The sequence below is a fragment of the Salvelinus alpinus genome, chromosome 28 (genome assembly GCF_045679555.1).
Source record: "Salvelinus alpinus chromosome 28, SLU_Salpinus.1, whole genome shotgun sequence".
Classification (NCBI taxonomy): domain Eukaryota; kingdom Metazoa; phylum Chordata; class Actinopteri; order Salmoniformes; family Salmonidae; genus Salvelinus; species Salvelinus alpinus.
Genome location: NC_092113.1, coordinates 16569509 through 16589694, shown reverse-complemented (window position 1 = coordinate 16589694; position 20186 = coordinate 16569509). Strand labels below are relative to the sequence as shown.

Here is a 20186-nt window from a genome sequence, read left to right as displayed (position 1 = left end):
AGATGTTTCAATTACATTGACTTGTTGCAGATAAAAGGCTGTAGGCAATGATGTAGTGCACATAAAAAAAACATGATTCGCTAAACTCCCACATACCAAATAAAAAATACAAGTTAAATTGGTTTCCATCGCATTTTCAACCCTATTTATGGTTCTCACAAAAATGAGCCTGCGGGGATTTATAATCTTGCATGTCTACTTTGATGCTAATTAGCATGTTCAAATCTGAGAGTAAATAGAGCCGAATATATTGATAAAAGTCACCTTGTCCGAGAGATTTACATGGTTATCAAAACATCACGCCAGGGTAAGCCGGCACAAAACACAGCCCTTATTTTAAGTGTTTCTAAAATTTCCTATGGGAAAAATGAACGGTGGAAAAACGATTGGTACCATTTCCCTGTTTGACAGCTAGGTTTTATGGGTATTAAGACACCAATGTGGAGCTCTATGGAAAGCCACTGGGGCAGTTCGGTATGACCAGTGGCGATTTTAGCATGTCAATTTTAGTGGGGCAAACTCAACCAATTTTTTTTAGATGCATGCCAGCGAAGCCACTTCACAACACATGAATTAATGTTCCGACGCAGAGCTTTCCTTTCAGCACCAACCATGGAGTGAATCCTTACCACCTCTCTACACATGGCTATCAGTGGAGCCTCATCTGGCAGAAAAACAGTTCATTCAGCCTCATTTACTGCCTTTTTAAAACCATAGCTGATATGGCTGACTTGTTTAAACAAATAAGGTTTCTACTGACACCTGAAATTGTGCAAGTTGATAAGAACCGCAATTCTCCTTCAATAGCGAACGCCACCATGACTTTGGACTTCTGAACCATACAAAAACATTAAAGCCTACCATTAAGTATTTTATTAGGGCTAAAAAGGAAGGAAAATACAATCACCTTGACCCACTTTTATAGACAATATACCAAACGCACTGCGCAAATAAAACAACCCTCGCAATGTCAACTGTAATTACATGGGTCATTACGGAACTTTTTGTTGAAAAAAAATATTTGAATGGGAAGAGACTGTCACTGGCAAACATGGTTACAGACCCAACAACATATAGTATCCGCTCCACGAGGAGAAAAGCACATGAGCTAATTATAATACACAAAGTAAGCAAAACAATGAAATAATTCCAACACTGCCTAAAATGATTAATAAGATAGACCTATATAAGCAATATAACAATTGAGATGTACAAACTATGACATGAGGGAACAATGAGCGGATAAGATGCAAGCCGTACGTTTCAATTAAAACATACAGTGCATTCATTAAGTATTCAGATCCTTTGACTTTTTCCACATTGTTACATTACAGCCTTATTCTAAAATGGATTACATTTACACACAATACCCCATAATGACAAAGCAAAAACAGGTTTAAAAACTGAAATATCACATTTACATAAGTATCCAGACCCTTTAATCGCTGCACCATTGGCAGCGATTACAGCCTTGAGTCTTCTTGGGTATGACGCTACAAGGTTGGCACACCTGTATTTGGGGAGTTTCTCCCATTTTCCTGTCAGGTTAGATGGGGAGTGTCGCTGCACAGCTATTTTCAGGTCTCTCCAGAGATGTTCGATCAGGTTCAAGTCCAGGCTCTGGCTGGGCCACTCAAGGACAGTCAGAGACTTGTCCCGAAGCCACTCCTGCATTGTCTTGGCTGTGTGCAGGTCGTTGTCCTGTTGGAAGGTAAACCTCCGCCCCAGTCTGAGGTTCTGAGCGCTCTGGAGCAGGTTTTCATCAAGGATCTCTCTGTACTTTGCTCCGTTCATCTTTCCCTCGATCCTGACTAGTCTCCCAGTCCCTGCCGCTGAAGAACATCCCCACAGGATGATGCCGCCACCACGCTTCACCGTAGGGATGGTGCCACCACGCTTCACCGTAGGGATAGTGCCACCACGCTTCACCGTAGGGATGGTGCCGCCAGGTTTCCTCCAGACGTGATGTGACATTCAGGCCGAAGAGTTCAACCTTGGTTTCATCAGACCAGAGAATCTTGTTTCTCATGGTCTGCGAGTCTTTAGGTGCCTTTTGGCAAACTCCAAGAGGACTGTCATGTGCCTTTTACTGAGGAGTGGTGTCTGTCTGGCCACTCTACCATAAAGGCCTGATTGGTGGAGTGCTGCGTAGATGGTTGTCCTTCTGGAAGGTTGTCCCATCTCCACAGAGTAACTCTGGAGCTCTGTCAGAGTGACCATCGTATTCTTGGTCACCTCCCTGACCAAGGCCCTTCTCCCCCGATTGCTCAGTTTGGATGAGCAGCCAGCTCTAGGAAGAGTATTGGTGGTTCCAAACTTCTTCCATTTAAGAACTATGGAGGCCACTGTGTTCTTGGGGACCTTCAAGGCTGCAGAATTTTTTTGGTACCCTTCCCCAGATCTGTGCCACGACACAATCCTGTCTCAAAGCTCTAAGGACAATTCCTTCGACCCCGTGGCTTGGTTTTTGCTCTGACATGCACTGTCAACTGTGGGACCTTACATAGACAGGTGTGTGCCTTTCCAAATCATGTCCAATCAATTGAATTTACCACAGGTGGACTTCAATCAAGTTGTTGAAACATCTCAAGGATGATCAATGGAAACAGGATGCACCTGAGCTCAATTTCGAGTCTGAATACTTATGAATACTCAATAGCACTCCACACTGCCCTTTCTCACCTGGACAAAAGGAACACCTATGTGAGAATGCTGTTCATTGACTACAGCTCAGTGTTCAACACCATGGTGCCCACGAAGCTCATCACTAAGATAAGGACTAAACACCTCCCTCTGCACCTGGATCCTGGACTTCCTGACGGGCCGCCCCCAGGTGGCAAGAGTAGGCAAAAACATGTCTGCCACACTGATCCTTAACACTGGGGCCCCTCAGGGGTGTGTCCCCTCCTGTATTCCCTGTTCACCCACGACTGTGTGGCCAAGCACGACTCCAACACCATCATTAAGTTTGCTGACGACACAACAGTGGTAGGCCTGATCACCGACAACGATGGGACGGCCTATAGGGAGGTGGTCAGAGAACTGGCAGTGTGGTGTCAGGACAACTCTCTTCCTCAATGTGAGCAAGACAAAGGAGCTGATCGTGGACTACAGGAAAAGGCGGGCCGAACAGGCCCCCATTAACATCAACGGGGCTGTAGTGGAGCGGGTCGAGAGTTTCAAGTTCCTTGGTGTCCACATCACCAACTATCATGGTCCAAACATACCAAGACAGTCGTGAAGAGGGCACGACAAAACCTATTCCCCCTCAGGATACTGAAAAGATTTGGCATGGGTCCTCAGATCCTCAAAAGGTTCTTCAGCTGCACCATTGAGAGCATCCTTATCGATTGCATCACTGCCTGGTATGGCAACTGCTCGGCATCACTGGGGCCAAGCTTCCTGCCATCCAGGACCTATACAATAGGCGGTGTCAGAGGAAAGTCCATAAAATTGTCAGAGACGCCAGTCATCCAAGTTATAGACTGTTTTCTCTGCTACCGCACGGGAAGCGGTACCGGAGCGCCAAGTCTAGGACCAAAAGGCTCCTCAACAGCTTCTACCCCCAAGCCATAAGACTGCTGAACAATTAATAAAATCGCCACCGGACAATTTACATGGACCCCCCCTTTTTGTACACTGCTGCTACTCACTGTTTATTATCTATGCATAGTCACTTCACCCCCACCTACATGTACGAATTACCTCAACACACTGACTCGGTACCGGTGCCCCCTGTATATAGTCTTGTTATTGTTATTGTGTTACTTTTTATTTTAGCCTACTTGGTAAATATTTTCTTAACCTACAGTGCAGTTCAAGGAGAGTTAAGGGCTTGTAAGTAAGCATTTCACGGTAAAGTCTACACTTGTTGTATTCGGCTCATGCCAAATAAAGTTTGATTTATATAAATACGTTTTTATTTTTTATACAATTGCAAAAATGTCTAAAAACCTGTTTTCGCTTTGTCATTATGGGTATTGTGTGTGGATTATTTAATCAATTTTAGAATAAGGGCTGTACTGTACCAGAATGTGGAAAAAGTACTTTCCGAATACACTCAGTAATGAAGTGTTTATATACATCCTTGGTTCCATCACTTGAGTATGAAAATGTTTAATGCAAACTATTATTTATTCATACCTTTCCTAACCACATGCCTATATTACAATGTATTTCACAAACCAAGGGCAATGCCATGAATCAGAAAGCATTTTGTATAATGAAAACCACAGTAAATCTTTAATTTTCAGTGTTCAGTTAAAAGCTGGATACTTCAGGATTTTGGCAATGATGCCCTTTATCTACTTCCCCAGATTTCGATGAACTCGTCGATACCATTTTTATGTTTCTGTGTCCAGTATGAAGGAAGTTAGAGGTAGTTTCGCGAGCCCATGCTAACTAGCATTAGTATAATGACTGGTCTATGGGTAAAATGAAAATAGCAGCTCAAACTTAGTGAAAACATTTGTAAGTCCATGTCATGTGCTGTCTGTGAAGACTTGACCCATGACAGCTAGCCGTGCGCTGAAGGGCTGCATAGGGCAGGAGAGGAGAGGGGCTTTCCTCCTGCTCCCAGGCTTCAGTGCTATACTTTCTGAGGGATCCATGACAGGTGGCTCGGTCTCACTGTCTGTCTCCTGTGATTGGGTATCCTGTGGACTGGCGAGGGGCTCTGATAGGTTAAGGAGGATGTCCTGCAGCTCTCTGCGTTCCTCCTGCTTGCGGCTGCAGCAGTGAAGGGCAGCAGGGTCCAGGGGGTGGGCCTCTGTGTTAAAGATATAACCCCCTGCCCCCAAAACACAGTCCTCACTGGGGCCAGTGCCCAGCTCAAAGTCCAGGCCACTGTTGTGAAGGAAGTTATCTGGATCAAACAGAAGGTAGAGGTACTTGATGGTTTCTGCCAGGAAGAAGGACTCCATGCGGTTGTCCAGCTTGTGATCTCTGATGTCTTTCACCTGAGGGAGGTAGTAAAACAACAAAACAATTCTCAATCACAAACAACTTCTGTACGGAACATTCTGATTAGTCCTAAGTAAGTAAGTATTTGCTATCCAGCGGAGTCTTGAGGAGCGTAAACCACTCACACTGGCATAGCCACAGGGGACCCGTGTAATCTTCTCAATGGACTCCACAGCATCTCGACCGAGCTGCAGAAAGGTGTGGTCACCAGTGGCTTTGTACAGGTACATGGCACTCTCTATCAGCTCTGAAACAAGAAAAGGAGCAAAATACAAATACCAAGAAATCTTCAGTATGACCCTTATGCATTATTGTAAGTGAGCAGGTTGTGTCTGGTACCTGGCCGTAAAGGGTATCCTTCTCTCTTGTCTACAGTGTATCCCTGTGGAATACTGTAGAATTCCGGCAGTCCTCCAAATTGCCTCCACACTGTGTAGTAGTTGTGGAAAGTCCTCAATGCACTGTCCAGCTCACCGATCAAACTCTGAAACATTCACACAAACAAATTAGATTTTCTCGGTTAATAGGGAATACAATAGATAAGCAAAATGAGAAATGTAGTTTACCTGTAGCCCTGGCCAGAAGGCCTCCAGTGATTGGAAAACAGGCATAGAGACTGTTCCCTTGTGCATCTGGACCCACAGGTACCAGTCATCAAACTTGGTGTAGTTTTTAATTGCCTTGTCATACTCTGTGGATGCCCAAAAATATAAACATCTATTACTAATGTGCTTGTAATGTCAAATTTGTATCCATCTACCACATGATCAAGTGGTCTGATGATAAACTAGTAATAATACCTAAGAACATTGATAGCAGTTCCTCATCTTGTAGCATGATAGAGCCCTTCACCAGGTACTCAAAGTACGAGTCCACACCGGCCCCTATACCTGCGTCCTGGGCCACCCATTTCTTGGAGAGGACATCAATGTGGTTCCCCACCTGGAAAAAAGAAACAGCTCCTCGGTCACCGGGTCTGACAAAGTGTACCAAGCAATCTAAAGGTTTCAATAAATCTACTGTATGAATATTACACAAATCACAAGAGGACAGCATAAAACAGATTGTCACAGGACTAAATCGGCAGCTCTTTTTGCCGACTCACCAGTCCTATCTCAGAGCGAGTCTTCCACAGTGACCGGAGTGCCTTGCGCGCCACGTCCTCAAATACGGGGTCCCCAGTGAGCCGGCTAAGGGCTGAGAACTCCAGGATGAAGGTGCCCACCCCAGCAGTACAGGTGACAGGGGTCTCTGTAGGGTTCACCCCTCTAAGCAGGTTCACCGTGCCATAGGGCATCCCTGTGGGCGTCTGGAACGCTGCAGACGAAAATAAAATGTTAAGGGGAAAAGGTGAGCCTAGGTCTGGTCATATACAGAGCCAGGCAAATGCAATGTCAGAGCCATATGGCCATATGTTAGTGTGCGTGTGTGTGTCCTGGGCATCTGGAAGATGCAATAATAAAATAAATCATGTGGACAGCTCACCAGGGAGGAGTTTTCGTGCTGCGTCCTCAGCCATCCTGAGGAGGGGTCCAGAACAAGGCCAGCCAGGCTCCACCTCCATCCCAGCACGCTTAGACAGCAGGTGGGCAGACAGAAGACCACCCACCACTGCAGACAGAAACCCAGCTCAGTTACAACCAACTAAAACACAGCTAAAAACCTACATACATCTCCTATTGTTTGACACTTTTTCATAGCTTAAATTTGAACCTATTCCCTGTAATCTCACCTCGAATGTTAGTCTCAAAAACAGAGGCATTGACATCGATGTCAAAGTCCACAGTGTCCTGAAGCAGAGTTGCCACACGCTGAAACTCAGTGTGGTTTCCCAGAATCTGAAAAAAGCAAATTAAGGCAACAAGATTGGGAGCCCATTTAGTAGCTCATTGTCGCAGGTGTTGAATGACAAACTTAATATAAGATAATGATGATGAGAAGGTGCATACCAGCAATGTATCCAGGGCATCTATCAAAGTCAGTGAAACACTGAAAAAGAAATGAGAGGTGCAACATCATAGTCAAGTCAAGACACTGCAAAATGATTGAATTTACCTCTCAGATTGGAAAAGTGTGTTGTGGTATTGCGTTCACAATTTAAATGACTGAATGTATGTGTATTGTTAGTTTTTTGGGGATATCGCCCAGCACGATATGGCCAAGACTATTTTCTAAGTAAGACAACTTGAAACCTTTAACCTGTCTTATCGAGACTGAAGTGTTTTACTGCAAGATATGAATTGCCACAATTGAATGTTATTCAAATTATGTATTAAAACAGAAAAATAAAGTAGATCGCCCAAAGGAGCTTGAAAAAATGTAAAGTAAAAAAAAGACAAATCTACCAAATTGTGTGATGGGCACTTTTTCAAATGGAAAAAGAAATGGTCTCAAAAATAAACAAAACAGTTCTGGGTCCATACATGTTAAGAGAATATGACAGTTTAATTAGTTAAAGAATTTCAACAAGTGTTTGCAATTGTAGTATGTCATTTATTTAAAAAAAATAGTTGTTTAACAACTGACCCACAGATTTCTGCTGACTCCACAGGCTTCAAGCTTCCTTTTTAAAAGGCATTTTCTCAGCTATTTGCAATACAGGTATGATTGAAGAATGAAGCAGGTGTTAACCATGGGCTTTGCTACACAGAAAGCAGCAGTTTACTATTGTCAACACTGATTAAATCAGTAGACTTATATCCATATCTTTGAAAATACCATATACAGTGTATTCGGAAAGTATTCAGCCCCCTTCCCCTTTTCCACATTCTGTTACGTTAGCCCTATTTCTAAAATGGATTAAATGAAATATCATCAATCTACACATAATACCCCATAAAGACAAAGCGAAAACAGGTTTAGAAATGTTTGCCAATTATTTACACAAGTATTCAGACCCTTTGCTATGAGACTCAAACTTGAGCTCAGGTGCATCCTGTTTCCATTGATCATCCTTGATGTTTCTACAACTTCATTGGAGTCCATCTGTGTTTTTTTAGTTGATTGGACAAGATTCTGAAAGGCACACGCCTGTCTATATAAAGGGTCCCACAGTTGACAGTGCATGTCAGAGCAAAAACCAAGCCATGAGGTTGAAGGAATTGTTCATTGAGCTCCGAGACAGGATTGTGTCGAGCTACAGATCTGTGGAAGGGTATCAAAAACATTTCTGCTGCACTTAAGGTCCCCAAGAACACAGTGGACTCCATCATTCTTAAATGGAAGAAGCTTGGAACAACCAAGACTTCCTAGAGCTGGCCGCCTGGCCAAACTGAGCAATCGGGGGAGTAGGGCCTTGGTCATGGAGGTGATCAAGACCTCGATGGTCACTGACAGAGTTCCTCTGTGGAGTTTCCTCAAAAGGCACCTAAAGGACTCTCAGACCATTGAGAAACAGGATTCTCTGGGTCTGATGAAACCAAGATTGAACTCTTTAGCCTGAATGCTAAGCGTCACGTCTGGAGGAAACCTGGCACCATCCCTACGGTGAACCATGGTGGTGGCAGCATCATGGTGTGGGGATGTTTTTCAACAGCAGGCACTGGGAGACTATTCAGGATCAAAGGAAAGATGAATGGAGCAAAAGTACAGAGAGATCCTTCATGAAAACCTGCTCCAGAGCGCGCTCAAGACCTCAGGGGCGAAGGTTCACCTTCCAACAGGACAACAACCCTAAGCACATAGTTAAGATAATGCAGGAGTGGCTTCAGGACAAGTCACTGAATGTCCTTGAGTGACCCAGCCAAAGCCCGGACTTGAACCTGATCGAACATCTCTGGAGACGTGAAAATAGCTGTGCAGCGACGCTCCCCGTCCAACCTGACAGAGCTTGAGAGGGTCTGCAGAGAAAAATGGGAGAAACTCCCCAAATACAGGTGTGCCAAGCTTGTAGCGTCATACCCAGGAATACTCGAGGCTGTAATCGCTGCCCAAGGTGCTTCAACAAAGTACTGAGTAAAGGGTCTGAATACTTAATTTATGTAAATGTGATATTTCCTTTATTTCCTTTTTAAATTTTCAAACATTTCGAAAAACCTGTTTTTGCTTTGTCATTATGGGGTATTGTGTGTAGACTGAGTGGAAAAAACAATTGAATACATTTTAGAATAAGGCTGTAACTTTCAATTTTTTAAATAACTTTTTTGCAAATGCATTGAAAATGAAATACAGAAATATTTAAAGTATCATACCGGAGTCAATACTTTGTAGAAGCAAGCACATTTGGCAGGATTACAGCTGTGAGTCATTGTGGGTAAGTCTAAGAGCTTTCCACATCTGGATTGCACAACATTTGCCCATTATTCTTTTCAAAATTCTTCAAGCTCTGTCAGATTGGTTGTTGATCATTGCTAGACAACCATTTTCAGGTCTTGCCATAGATTTTCAAGTAGATTTAAGTCAAAGCTGTAACTCGGACACTCTAGGTAAATTGTCCTCTTGCTAAGCAACTCCAGTGTAGATTTGGCCTTGTGTTTTAAGTTATTGTCCTGCTGAAAGGTGAATTAATGTCCCAGTGTCGGGTGGAAAGCAGACAGACAGGTTTTCCTCTAGCATTTTGCCTGTATTTAGCTCCATTACGTTTATGTTTTCTCCTGAAAAACTCCCCCGTCCTTAACGATTACAAGCATACCCACAACATGATGCAGCCACCACTATGCTTTTTTTTAATTTTTATTTATCCGTTATTTTACCAGGTAAGTTGACTGAGAACACGTTCTCATTTGCAGCAACGACCTGGGGAATATTTACAGGGGAGAGGAGGGGGATGAATGAGCCAATTGTAAACTGGGGATTATTAGGTGACCGTGATGGTTGAGGGCCAGATTGGGAATTTAGCCAGGACACCGGGGTTAACACCCCTACTCTTACGACAAGTGCCATGGGATCTTTAATGACCTCAGAGTCAGGACACCCGTTTAACGTCCCATCCGAAAGACGGCACCCTACACAGAGCAGTGTCCCCAATCACTGCCCTGGGGCATTGGGATCTTTGTTTAGACCAGAGGAAAGAGTGCCTCCTACTGGCCCTCCAACACCACTACATTTAAATCGATTTTAAATTAAGGATGTAACACAATTTGGAAAAAGTCAAGGGGTGTGAATATACTGTATCTGCAGATAGTTGCCCCAAAAAACTACACGTATGTAAACTAGGGAGCCAAATCAACAGCTACTGATGAGTTACTTACTTTAACGTCACTGTCTGGCAAGGCCTGATGGACTTCATATCAAATACAAACGATATGTTTATTTTATTTGTCCCAATGCGAAAATCTGGACTCGGCAGAAAATCTGTCTCACTCCATCAGGTGGCGTTTTTCTGTTGTGTCACACACAAAGCAAGGAGTTTTTGTATGGAGGTCAACGAGAGTGTTGAATTTGGTCAACCAAAAAATGTATGGCTTATTTGCTACTTGAGGTTGATTTGATCAAATAGAAGTTTCATAATGCTTAAGTTGTTACGAGTGTACTGATATAAGTAGGACACGTGCCACCCCGGCAACTTTGAGAAAAAACACTATCGTAGTTGTCTCGAGATGGTTATGCATATTCATGCTTTGAGGCTAGTAGCACAGCATCTCTATCCATTGAATACAGGCGGTTGACATCAACAACCCTCAAGAATATTCAAAAAAGGATTACAATAATGAGATGTATCCAACAATCCAAAGAAAGGATAGGAGAGAGGTAGCTGTGCCACTTTGTGGACAACTCCCATTGGTAGGGCAGAGAGACATGTATCGTGTCAGTATATCCAAAATATTTTATGTAGTTCATTCTAGCGGGAGTGGGCTTGGCTGACTTTTTCCCCCGGACTTCCGAATTGAGTAGCCTAGTTAATTTAAGTGGAAAAAGTACCCGACTGAAAATGAGTGTGTAAACCGGCTGTATAGGACAGCCGGTGCTAGTGGATAACACTGAGGTTTCAGGTGGTTTGGGCTATTGATTGTCCAGGTATTAGTCTTGGCTGTGTCATTCACAGGAAATTACAACATTGGTTTATTGTCTAACAACTGCAGAGGCAATAGTCATACCTGCCCCATGTATCCTGGCCATCACAGGTCAGGGGTCGCAGTTCGTCATATGGATAAGCATGATCCAAGTAGCTGTTGTATGCATGGTAAAACATGGACTTGATTTTCTCCCTGTCAGGAAAGAACAAACCTGAGTAGATAAGGTGTTAAAAGAGCAGGTCAAGCGGAACCCCATGACTAATCCTAGCCCTTGATCACGATTCGATTCCATTACACAATTTATTGGACTAAAGCACCAATCAATTTTGTTTTTACATGTGTGAACGAGCGCGTACACGCTGGAATTACACTGAACAAAAAATAGAAATTCAACATGCAACATTTTAAAAGATTTTACTTACAGTTCATAAGGAAATCAGTCAATTGAAATAAATTAATTAGGCCCTAATCTATAAATTTCACATGACTGGGAATACAGATAACCATCGGTTGGTCATAGACTACCTTAAAAAAAGGTTAGGAGCGTGGATCAGAAAACCAGGCATAACATACAGACAGTAAACATAACATTTCATTGATGGCAATTTGAATGCACAAAGATACCTTGATGAGATCCTGAGGCCCATTGTCGTGCCATTCATCCGCCACCTTCACCTCATGTTTCAGTATGATAATGCATTGCTCCATTTCACAATGATCTGTACACAATTCCTGGAAGCTGAAAATGTCCCAGTTCTTCCATGGCTTGCATACTCACCAGATATGTCACCCATTGAGCATGTTTGGGACGCTCTGGACGAAGTGTACAACAGTGTGTTCCAGTTCCCGTCATTTTTCAGCAACTTCACACAGCAATTGAAGAGGAATGGTGGGACAACATACCACAATCAACAGCCTGATCAACTCTATGCAAAGGAGATGTGTTGCGCTGAGGCAGCTAGTGACTGGTTTTCTGATCCAAGCACCTGCTCTTTCTTTAAGTTATCTGCGATCAACCGATTCGTATCTGTATTCCCAGTCATGTGAAATCCACAGATTAGGGCATGATGAATTTATTTCATTGTGACTTATTTCCTTATATGAACTTTAACTCAGTAAAATATGTTTAATTGTTGCATGTTGCTTTTATATTTTTGTTCAGATTAAATTCAAGCGCATGATGCCATTGACACTAGCAGCCTGTCTGTTTTCTCTCCTTCACTGCCTTGCATTCTAATTTGTGTTTTAAAAGGCATCTTCTATACAGGGTGTTTGTGTCAATCTGGACATGAACACGCGTCACTTGCGGTACGGTTTTAGGACCTTATCAGCGAGAAATCCTTAAAAAAAAGAGTGACATTGATACACACCCTTGATGTGGTTAGTGTTCTCACGCGGCCATATCTCGACGTTACAGCACTTGTTTATGAAAACAGACGTAAAACAAGAAGCGACCACCTGTGCTGATTAGCTATATCGAGTGCTCCGAACATCTGTGTGTAAACGTAACCCGGGAAGTGTAGTTCCGTCGGATGGAAGCACTCAAATATTTTTAATTTGAAGGATGTTTCGAAATCCGACGAAACCTTAAACACAGCATCGAGATTGTAGTTCACATGAGCTAGTCTTGGGCTTAACTAATGGCTGAAAACTGTAGGGAGAAGACAGAATATCGCCTAGAATTTGAGAGTTACAACATAACGTTAGCTAACTACAGACGTGTGATAAAAGCCTAACGTCACTAGATTGTCATTACTGTACCTGTAGTGTGCCATCTCCAGCTCTGTAAACTCTTGTCCTTTCGCATTGCTGATCAATGTAAAGACGTGAATTACGCACAAAATAGTAGTGCATAGCAACCTAAGCATGAATAAACGAGGTATAGCTAGGATAACAGCTAAAAACACTGATTAAATTATCAAACGCAACACCACCACACACTAGGGATCGCTAACAGGAAGTAAATTGAATAGACATGACGCGTGCGTGGTGGGTGCTGAACTATTCCGCAACCTGACGACCTACACATTTCCTCCAGCAGGTAGCGATGTTACACAAGCTACAGTAGTATGATACTGCAATTTCCACTCAATCTTCTTCATATTGCATTTGGTTATTTGTGTTTAAACTTCTCTGATTTGAAGAAAAAAAATATAGAGAAACATTCTTTTAATTAATTATGTAGGATAGTAAAGAAAACATTTCCACAATTGGTATTGATCACGAAGCTCAATATTGAGCACAAAATGTATACAGTGTATTGTTTCAGTTGATGAAACCACATAAGAACATTTAAGTGTTTTATACCATATTATAAACTGGGTGGATCGAGCCCTGATTGCTGATTGGCTGAAAGCTGTGGTATATGAGACATACACCATGGGAATGAAACATTTATTTGTACTTTTCTAAATACGTTTACGCGTTGCGTCTTGCATAATAATAGCCCTTAGCCGTGGTATATTGGCCATATACCACAACCACTCTTGCCTTATTGCTTAAATATTTCACATAACTTTGAGCTGCTCTTTAGCACGAATCATAACTTTCTGCTGTCTCTGCCGCACTATGTTTTTTTCCACTGCACCTTGACCATATCCTGTGTCAAAGTTATACTGCGGTGCGGTGGAGAACAAGCAACAGCTAAAAGGTGTTTCTGTTCAGGACAGGAAACCCATACAACAAACATTTCCTTTTTTTCAAGGTAGTTCAACAAAACCAACCAAATAGTCTGTTTACTGATGATAGAGGGGATCTATTTAAAACGTGCAAGTGGTTATGACTTTCATATGGCTGTATACCTCACCATCAAACTACTTTCTGTAAGGAACATTGCAATCAGCTGTGGTTACTTATAATCACGAGTAAGGCTGAATGGAACATTTCATTATGAAGTTAGCAGCTTTTCAAAACCCATAATAAATTGCAACATATCGTGTCACTGTCTTTAGACCTACTGTTCTAGTTTAACATTAGAGATCATGCACACAATTTGACACAGTGAGGATCATCATCTCATTCCAGACACTTTTTCCATCTTGCAACCTGTAATCAGTTTGAATGCATGATCTCTTTAGAACACTTTGTGTTCCTATGGGCACAGATACTCCCTTATTTCTGTAAAGTCTTTTTTAGTCTGCCTCCAGGATCTAAAAATGTCTTCTGATCGTGAATCCAAGCAAATATGGGCCTTGTCTGCTTGACAATGTGAGCACTTGACAACCATAGCTTTGAGAACAATGGTTCTCTGCAGTGGTTGACTTGTGAATCCAAGTTCCCTCAACAATGTTCGAGATCCATTAGGTTCATGGCCACGTGATATGGTCCTCAGGTACCCTCTGCCACAATAGGTAAGCTCATTGCTCCGTTTTATCTCCGTTTTAGTCTGTGAATCTCACTATTTGTCTCTCTGAGGACAGCTCCAGTCTCAGCTGTCCCATTTCTGGCTGCAGTCTTTGCAGTCCCCTGTCATGAAGAGGTAGGAACTGATGGCCTCTCTCAGGCCCTCGCTCACCAGGGAATCCTCATTGACCTTGCCAAAAATCATGGAGCTGCAGACAGATAGAGAGAAAACCCATTAGTGAGGAAATGCTGATAAATAATAGATTTATTGGCAGACATGTATACACAGAGACTGGCATCTTATTACGACAACAGTACATGACCTCACCTGTCTGCATCTTTCCAGTTGAGGGTGGGCTTCCTGACGGCCATGGGTATTGGGCCAGTAGCCACAGGAATGCTGTTGGACCCCTGGATGAAGCAGGGCTCCCCCAACAGACAGCACAGCCCATCAGTGACCTCTGGAAGGAAACATAAATCAGTCTGTTGCAACTCAGGTTTCACATGAATACTACAGTACAATGACTGAAGATGCCCCCAGCTTTCAACCCACTGCTACCTGTGCACAGTGGTGTGAAGTACTTAAGTCAAAATACTTAAGTCGTGCCTCCTAGAGATTCTGGGTTCAAGTCCAGGCTCTGTAGTCGGCCGCGACCGGGAGACCCATGGGGCGGCGCACAATTGGCCCAGCAGCGTCCGGGTTAGGACAGCAGGGATGTCCTTGTCCCATTGCACACTAGCGACTCCTGTGGCGGGCTGGGCGCAGTGCACGCTGACACGGTCGCCAGGTGCACGTTGTTTCCGCCGATACATTGGTGCGGCTGGCTTCCTGGTTAGGCATTGTGTGGGCATTATGTCAAGAAGCACTGCGGCTTGGTTGGGTTGTGTTTCGGGGGACGCACGGCTCTCGACCTTCGCCCGACTCCGTATGGGAGTTGCAGCGATGAGACAAGACTGTAACTACCAATTGGATACCACGAAATTGGGGAGAAAAAGTAACCCTCCAAATTCTTTTTACTTAAGTCGTTTTTTGGGGTATCTGTACTTTACATATTTAAAAAAAATATTTTTTATTTTATTTTTTATCCCCTTTTCTCCCCAATTTCCGTGGTATCCAATCGCTAGTAATTACTATCTTGTCTCATCGCTACAACTCCCGTACGGGCTCGGGAGAGACGAAGGTCGAAAGCCACGCGTCCTCCGAAGCACAACCCAACCAAGCCGCACTGCTTCTTAACACAGTGCGCCTCCAACCCGGAAGCCAGCCGCACCAATGTGTCGGAGGAAACACCGTGCACCTGGCCCCCTTGGTTAGCGCGCACTGTGCCCGGCCCGCCACAGGAGTCGCTGGAGCGCGATGAGACAAGGATATCCCTACCGGCCAAACCCTCCCTAACCCGGACGACGCTAGCCCAATTGTGCGTCGCCCCACGGACCTCCCGGTCGCGGCCGGCTGCGACAGAGCCTGGGCGCGAACCCAGAGACTCTGGTGGAGCAGCTAGCACTGCGATGCAGTGCCCTAGACCACTGCGCCACCCGGGAGGCCTGTACTTTACATTTCTGACTACTTTTACTTCCCTACATTCCCAAAGAAAATAATGTACTTTTTACCCTATACATTTTCCCTGACACCCAAAAGTACTTGTTACATTTTGAATGCTTAGCAGGACAGGAAAATGGTCCAATTCACACACTTATCAAGAGAACATCCCTGGTAATCCCTACTGCCTCTGATTTGGTGGACTCACTAAACACACATGCTTCGTTTATAAATGATGTCTGAGTGTTGGAGTGTGCCCCTGGCTATCTGTAAATAAAATATTGGTTTGTTTAATATAAGGAATTTGAAATGATTTATACTTTTACTTTTAATACTTAAGTATATTTTATCAATTGCATTTTGTTTAACCTTTATTTAACTAGCCAAGTCAGTTAAGAACAAATCCTTATTTACAATGACTGCCTACCCCAGCCAGGACCACACTGGCCGGGGTAGTTGTGCGCCGCCCTATGGGACTCCCAATCACGGCCGGATGTGTTACAGCCTGGATTCGAACCAGGGACTGTAGTGACACCTCTTGCACTGAGATGCAGTGCCTTAGACCGCTGCTCCACTTGGGAGCCCATTTACTTTTGATACTTAAGTACTTATTTAAAACCAAATACTTTCAGACTTTTACTCAAATAGTGTTTTACTGGGTGACTTTTACTTTTACTTGAGTCATTTTCTATTAATCTATTTTTACTTTTACTCAAGTATGACAAATTGGGTGCCTTTTCGTGGGTTGCGTGGGTTGGACACAAAAGGGTTTGAAAAGTTGTATCTACAGCTTTCAACATGTTCTAAACTGCTGTATACGCTTGAACCATCTCTACTGACCTGAGTAGTGGTCCACTAGGGCTGCGAGGGTGGGGAAGGTGAGGCAGGGGGAGATGTAGTGCCAGCCGTTCTCCAGTTGTTGGATCCGGTAGTGTTTGACTGAGCAACGGTCCTGGTCACTGGTCTTACGCACTGACAGGGAGTGGGCACCTAGAGTGAATCGTGTACACCATACTTCAGTCACAAAGTTGTATCCCTTCGGGTTTATCAATTACAATTTTAAGCTGGTTTCCCTGTTCTTGTTAGCATTTGATTGTGAACTAAACTCACCAGGGCGGGTCTGACTTTCCCGGACCAGAAAAGAGCCAGTCTGGTTGTTGGGCAGCAACAGGAGCTCCTCAGCCTTCTTTCTGCTGAGACCCTCATACTGACACCTAGGGAAAGAGAATAGAGAAAGAGCTAGAAATAGAAAGACAGATCCGTGTAAATAGAGCTCCAAAGGAGAATAGTCAGATGGATCAGCAGACTCACCTGTGGTACACTCTGGCTGTGTAGCTGCTGGGGATGTAGCTCTCATTGCCTGTGGCAGAGGATCTCACTTTCCACCATTCCCCCTCGCTACATAGACATGCACATTCACAGAAACACATAAAGAGATACATAGGTTATATAGAAAAAGCACAGTACAGTTGTAATAACTGTAGTAGTAGTAATTGTGGTAGTTGTAGGTAGAGGGTATGGTTTCTTACTCTGAAAGCACATTGATTCTCTCTCCCGCGCGGATACTGCTGTTTGCTGGATGTCCAGTGGGATAGTTGTACAGGGCCACTACCACATACCTGCTGCTCTCTATGGACAATACAGCGACACAAAAAATGACTGTCACTCTGACTCTACTATAAGAATCTCAAACCATGTACATTTCTGCTTTCAATTCACACTTGAGTATTCATGGTTAGACCTTTCCAAGTTATAAAAAATAAATGATTACAAATTATTACTGTGATCTTCATAAACTAACATCTTGAGTGACAGCTCAAAAAGTAGGACTTCTTTGTCACTCAGCCTGGTCTCATAGACAATTCATAACGTATTGTACGAATTGCAATACGTAACATATTATATGAATTGTAATTCGTAACATGTCATATGAAATGGATGATGGACATCCACAAATTAATTCATACCATATGAAATGTAATATATCATACTAATTGGAGTGTCATAGATTTACATTTACTATGTTACGTCTACCCCAGAGTCCAGGGTGTCACCTGGTCCCTGGTCACACCACTTCTAAATATAGGTCTTTCGCTTCTTGCTTTTTTTCTTTTCACACCTCTTGTGGTATAACAGAAGACCAGGCCAGTAGGCTTGTTTTTTTCTCTTTTCTGCACACCGACTACGGTGACATTTAATGTAGGGGCTAATCACCACACTATGTATGTACAGAAACACTAACTACATTTTTTCATCATTATATTGGTCACATTGTTTTGATCTATAAATTTACATCAGATGCAGGCCATCCGGTGATTGTCCTTTAAAATGGACCTAGCTGTCGTGCACATTTTCAATTCCCTGGCCTATAGGTTTCAGTCCAGACAAACCCAGAGCCATTGACCCCTGGGGACACTGCCCATCTGAGATATGCTAGTACTGGCTTGTTGCCCAGAGCCTTATCCTTTCCTGTGCTCAATCTGACATAGAGCCCAGGCCTTACCCAGTATGACCGGCTCAGCGGGCTCTTCCTGGCCCAGCAAGGCTGCATGAGTGCTGGATCCCTGATGCTCTTTACTGGGCCCACTGCCCATGGCGATGTGGAGCTTTTATGGAAGGGATACCAGAGAACTCTGTGGGCTGGAGGGAATCACAGGTATGGATTAGTAGCCCGTTTGGTTACTGAGGTACATCTGGGTGGGCCCCATGTCTTCTTGATGTACTGTTGCATCAATCACAATTCATTGTAACTTATGTCAGATAACATATATCAAAACAAACACTATTAAGGCATTTCAAATAGCCCTGTCTGTCATTTCTTTCTCCATTTATTGTCAGAAAGCTGGATCAGCGACAACTTGAACAAAAGGAGGGAGGAAGTTGAAAACCACACTTCTTCTGAACACCCTTTAGTTTCCAACCAAATTCTTGTTTTTACACATGGGCTGCTGGAGTGTCGAGAGTGCTGGTTGGCAAGGAAAATAAGGGGCTTTCATCTGAATACATAATGATAGAACATGCAGTCTTTTGTGTGTCACTCTCTAACTGATGTAAACACGAATGCACTAACGTGCAAACTAGTTCAAGTGTTATGCATTGGTGATATGCAAAAACACGTGTGACAAATATGGCAAATTATGGCAGCCTTATGCTCCACAGGAACCATGGAGAATAGGTAAATAAGTTTGTGAAAGCACACTGAAGCATGTACATTTTCAAAGAAACAGTTTTGTGTTGTCTTACATATTACTGTAACCAGTGCTGCATGGGCACTCAAGCATCCTAACAGACTTCCAGCGAGTTTGTCTGAACACTGGAGTGTAATATATAAAGTGTTATCCTTGAGTAGAAAATAAATGCTCTCTTTTTGTGAACACCTTTCTATCCCAGGGTGGTTTTATCTCATATTGACAAATTCAAAAACATTTTAAATAGATGGTAATATCAGAAATAGTAATAGGAAATATATTGCCATTAAATATCTCTAGATGAATAGTTTCCCCCAATGCTCTGTAATATGGAACCTAACTAGTGCTTGAAGTGGACTGAAAAAGGTAACAGTACTCATTTTGGGTAGTACCAGTGTGTTATTGCCCAAGTTGAACATTTGATGTAGTACAATCATTAAGTGCATACATTTTACGTATGGGTGGTCCGGGAATCAAACCCACTATCCTTGTGTTGCAAGCACCATACTCTACCAACTGAGCTACAAGGAATCATCTAATGTTCCATTATAACATACAGAACAAATGACCATTATCAACCACAGCAGTCTGCCAACCAGGAGTCAGGAAACACAGCAGGGGTATAGATCTGGCTCGACAATGAAAAAAAAAAAAAAAGTATTTATAAAGTCTTCATAAAAGATCAGTTTGTCCTATATATTTATGTTACCTTTGTCCTCTTTCTGTTAAAGCAAAACAATGTGCTTTTAATAAGTTAAATCAGGGTCGAATAAAACTACAACCTTTTACATGTACATTAAATACAGTGAGATCAATTAGACTTGACAGCTTGAAAATGAGTTAATACTCACAGCATTGCCCTGTTGTGGCTCTGGTGACAATCAGCAGCACTCTGATGCTGTGGAATGAGTTGATGTCAGAGCTGTAGAGTACCACAGGGATAGAGGTATAACCCAGTGAGGCCCAGAGGTCGAGTCCAGTGGGTCTGGGCGTTTCACACTGCTGGTAGCATTCACATGTGTAATGTGAGTATGACGTGTGCGTGTATGAGAAGCTGTGTGAGAGTTCTTTAGTCACCAATGGAGAATGAGTGTTCTCCTCCTCTGTGATGTTCCAATGGGGAAAGGAGCCAGTGGTGGTAGATGGAGGCTCTGTAGGTGTAGCACAGCAGAGTGCTCTGTAGTACATCTGAGTGGAGAG

At 43.2% G+C, this 20186-nt stretch overlaps 2 protein-coding genes across 4 annotated transcripts; both read right to left on the bottom strand.

The window, feature by feature from the left end:
* Nucleotides 1-858: 858 nt before the first annotated feature.
* Nucleotides 859-12897, bottom strand: edem2 (ER degradation enhancer, mannosidase alpha-like 2). Of its 3 annotated transcripts, none has more exons than XM_071371946.1 (11): nucleotides 12678-12897; nucleotides 10998-11108; nucleotides 6912-6951; nucleotides 6695-6800; nucleotides 6448-6573; nucleotides 6068-6279; nucleotides 5763-5904; nucleotides 5529-5653; nucleotides 5302-5446; nucleotides 5088-5209; nucleotides 859-4958 (listed from the first exon to the last, which is right to left on the bottom strand). In XM_071371946.1, the coding sequence occupies exons 1-11, from the start codon at nucleotides 12782-12784 to the stop codon at nucleotides 4482-4484; spliced, it is 1713 nt and encodes a 570-aa protein (XP_071228047.1). In that variant the 5' UTR covers nucleotides 12785-12897; the 3' UTR covers nucleotides 859-4481. The 3 variants fall into 3 exon arrangements, with proteins under 3 accessions (XP_071228047.1, XP_071228046.1, XP_071228048.1); XM_071371945.1 differs by having other exon boundaries at nucleotides 10998-11127; nucleotides 12678-12879; XM_071371947.1 differs by lacking the exon at nucleotides 12678-12897 and adding an exon at nucleotides 12287-12639 and having other exon boundaries at nucleotides 10998-11127.
* A 171-nt stretch (nucleotides 12898-13068) lies between these two features.
* On the bottom strand, nucleotides 13069-20186 carry LOC139557314 (src-like-adapter 2). Its single transcript, XM_071371949.1, has 8 exons — nucleotides 19838-20186; nucleotides 18302-18438; nucleotides 17328-17427; nucleotides 17110-17196; nucleotides 16909-17012; nucleotides 16639-16788; nucleotides 14587-14719; nucleotides 13069-14467 (listed from the first exon to the last, which is right to left on the bottom strand). The coding sequence occupies exons 2-8, from the start codon at nucleotides 18390-18392 to the stop codon at nucleotides 14344-14346; spliced, it is 789 nt and encodes a 262-aa protein (XP_071228050.1). The 5' UTR covers nucleotides 18393-18438; nucleotides 19838-20186; the 3' UTR covers nucleotides 13069-14343.

Bases quoted from the DNA above. Each gene is read 5' to 3' on its own strand.
- LOC139557314 (XM_071371949.1), bottom strand. From the start codon at position 18,392: ATGGGCAGTGGGCCCAGTAAAGAGCATCAGGGATCCAGCACTCATGCA. The intron at 17,013-17,109 runs GTGAGTCTGCTG...CTCTTTCCCTAG, and splicing joins ACAGCCAGAGTGTACCACAG to GTGTCAGTATGAGGGTCTCA. The intron at 14,720-16,638 runs GTCAGTAGAGAT...GTTTCCTTCCAG, and splicing joins CCTAGTGGACCACTACTCAG to AGGTCACTGATGGGCTGTGC.
- edem2 (XM_071371946.1), bottom strand. From the start codon at position 12,784: ATGCTTAGGTTGCTATGCACTACTATTTTGTGCGTAATTCACGTCTTT. The intron at 6,952-10,997 runs GTATGACTATTG...TTTCTTTTTCAG, and splicing joins GGCCAGGATACATGGGGCAG to TGTTTCACTGACTTTGATAG. The intron at 5,210-5,301 runs GTACCAGACACA...TTCTTGTTTCAG, and splicing joins AGGATACCCTTTACGGCCAG to AGCTGATAGAGAGTGCCATG.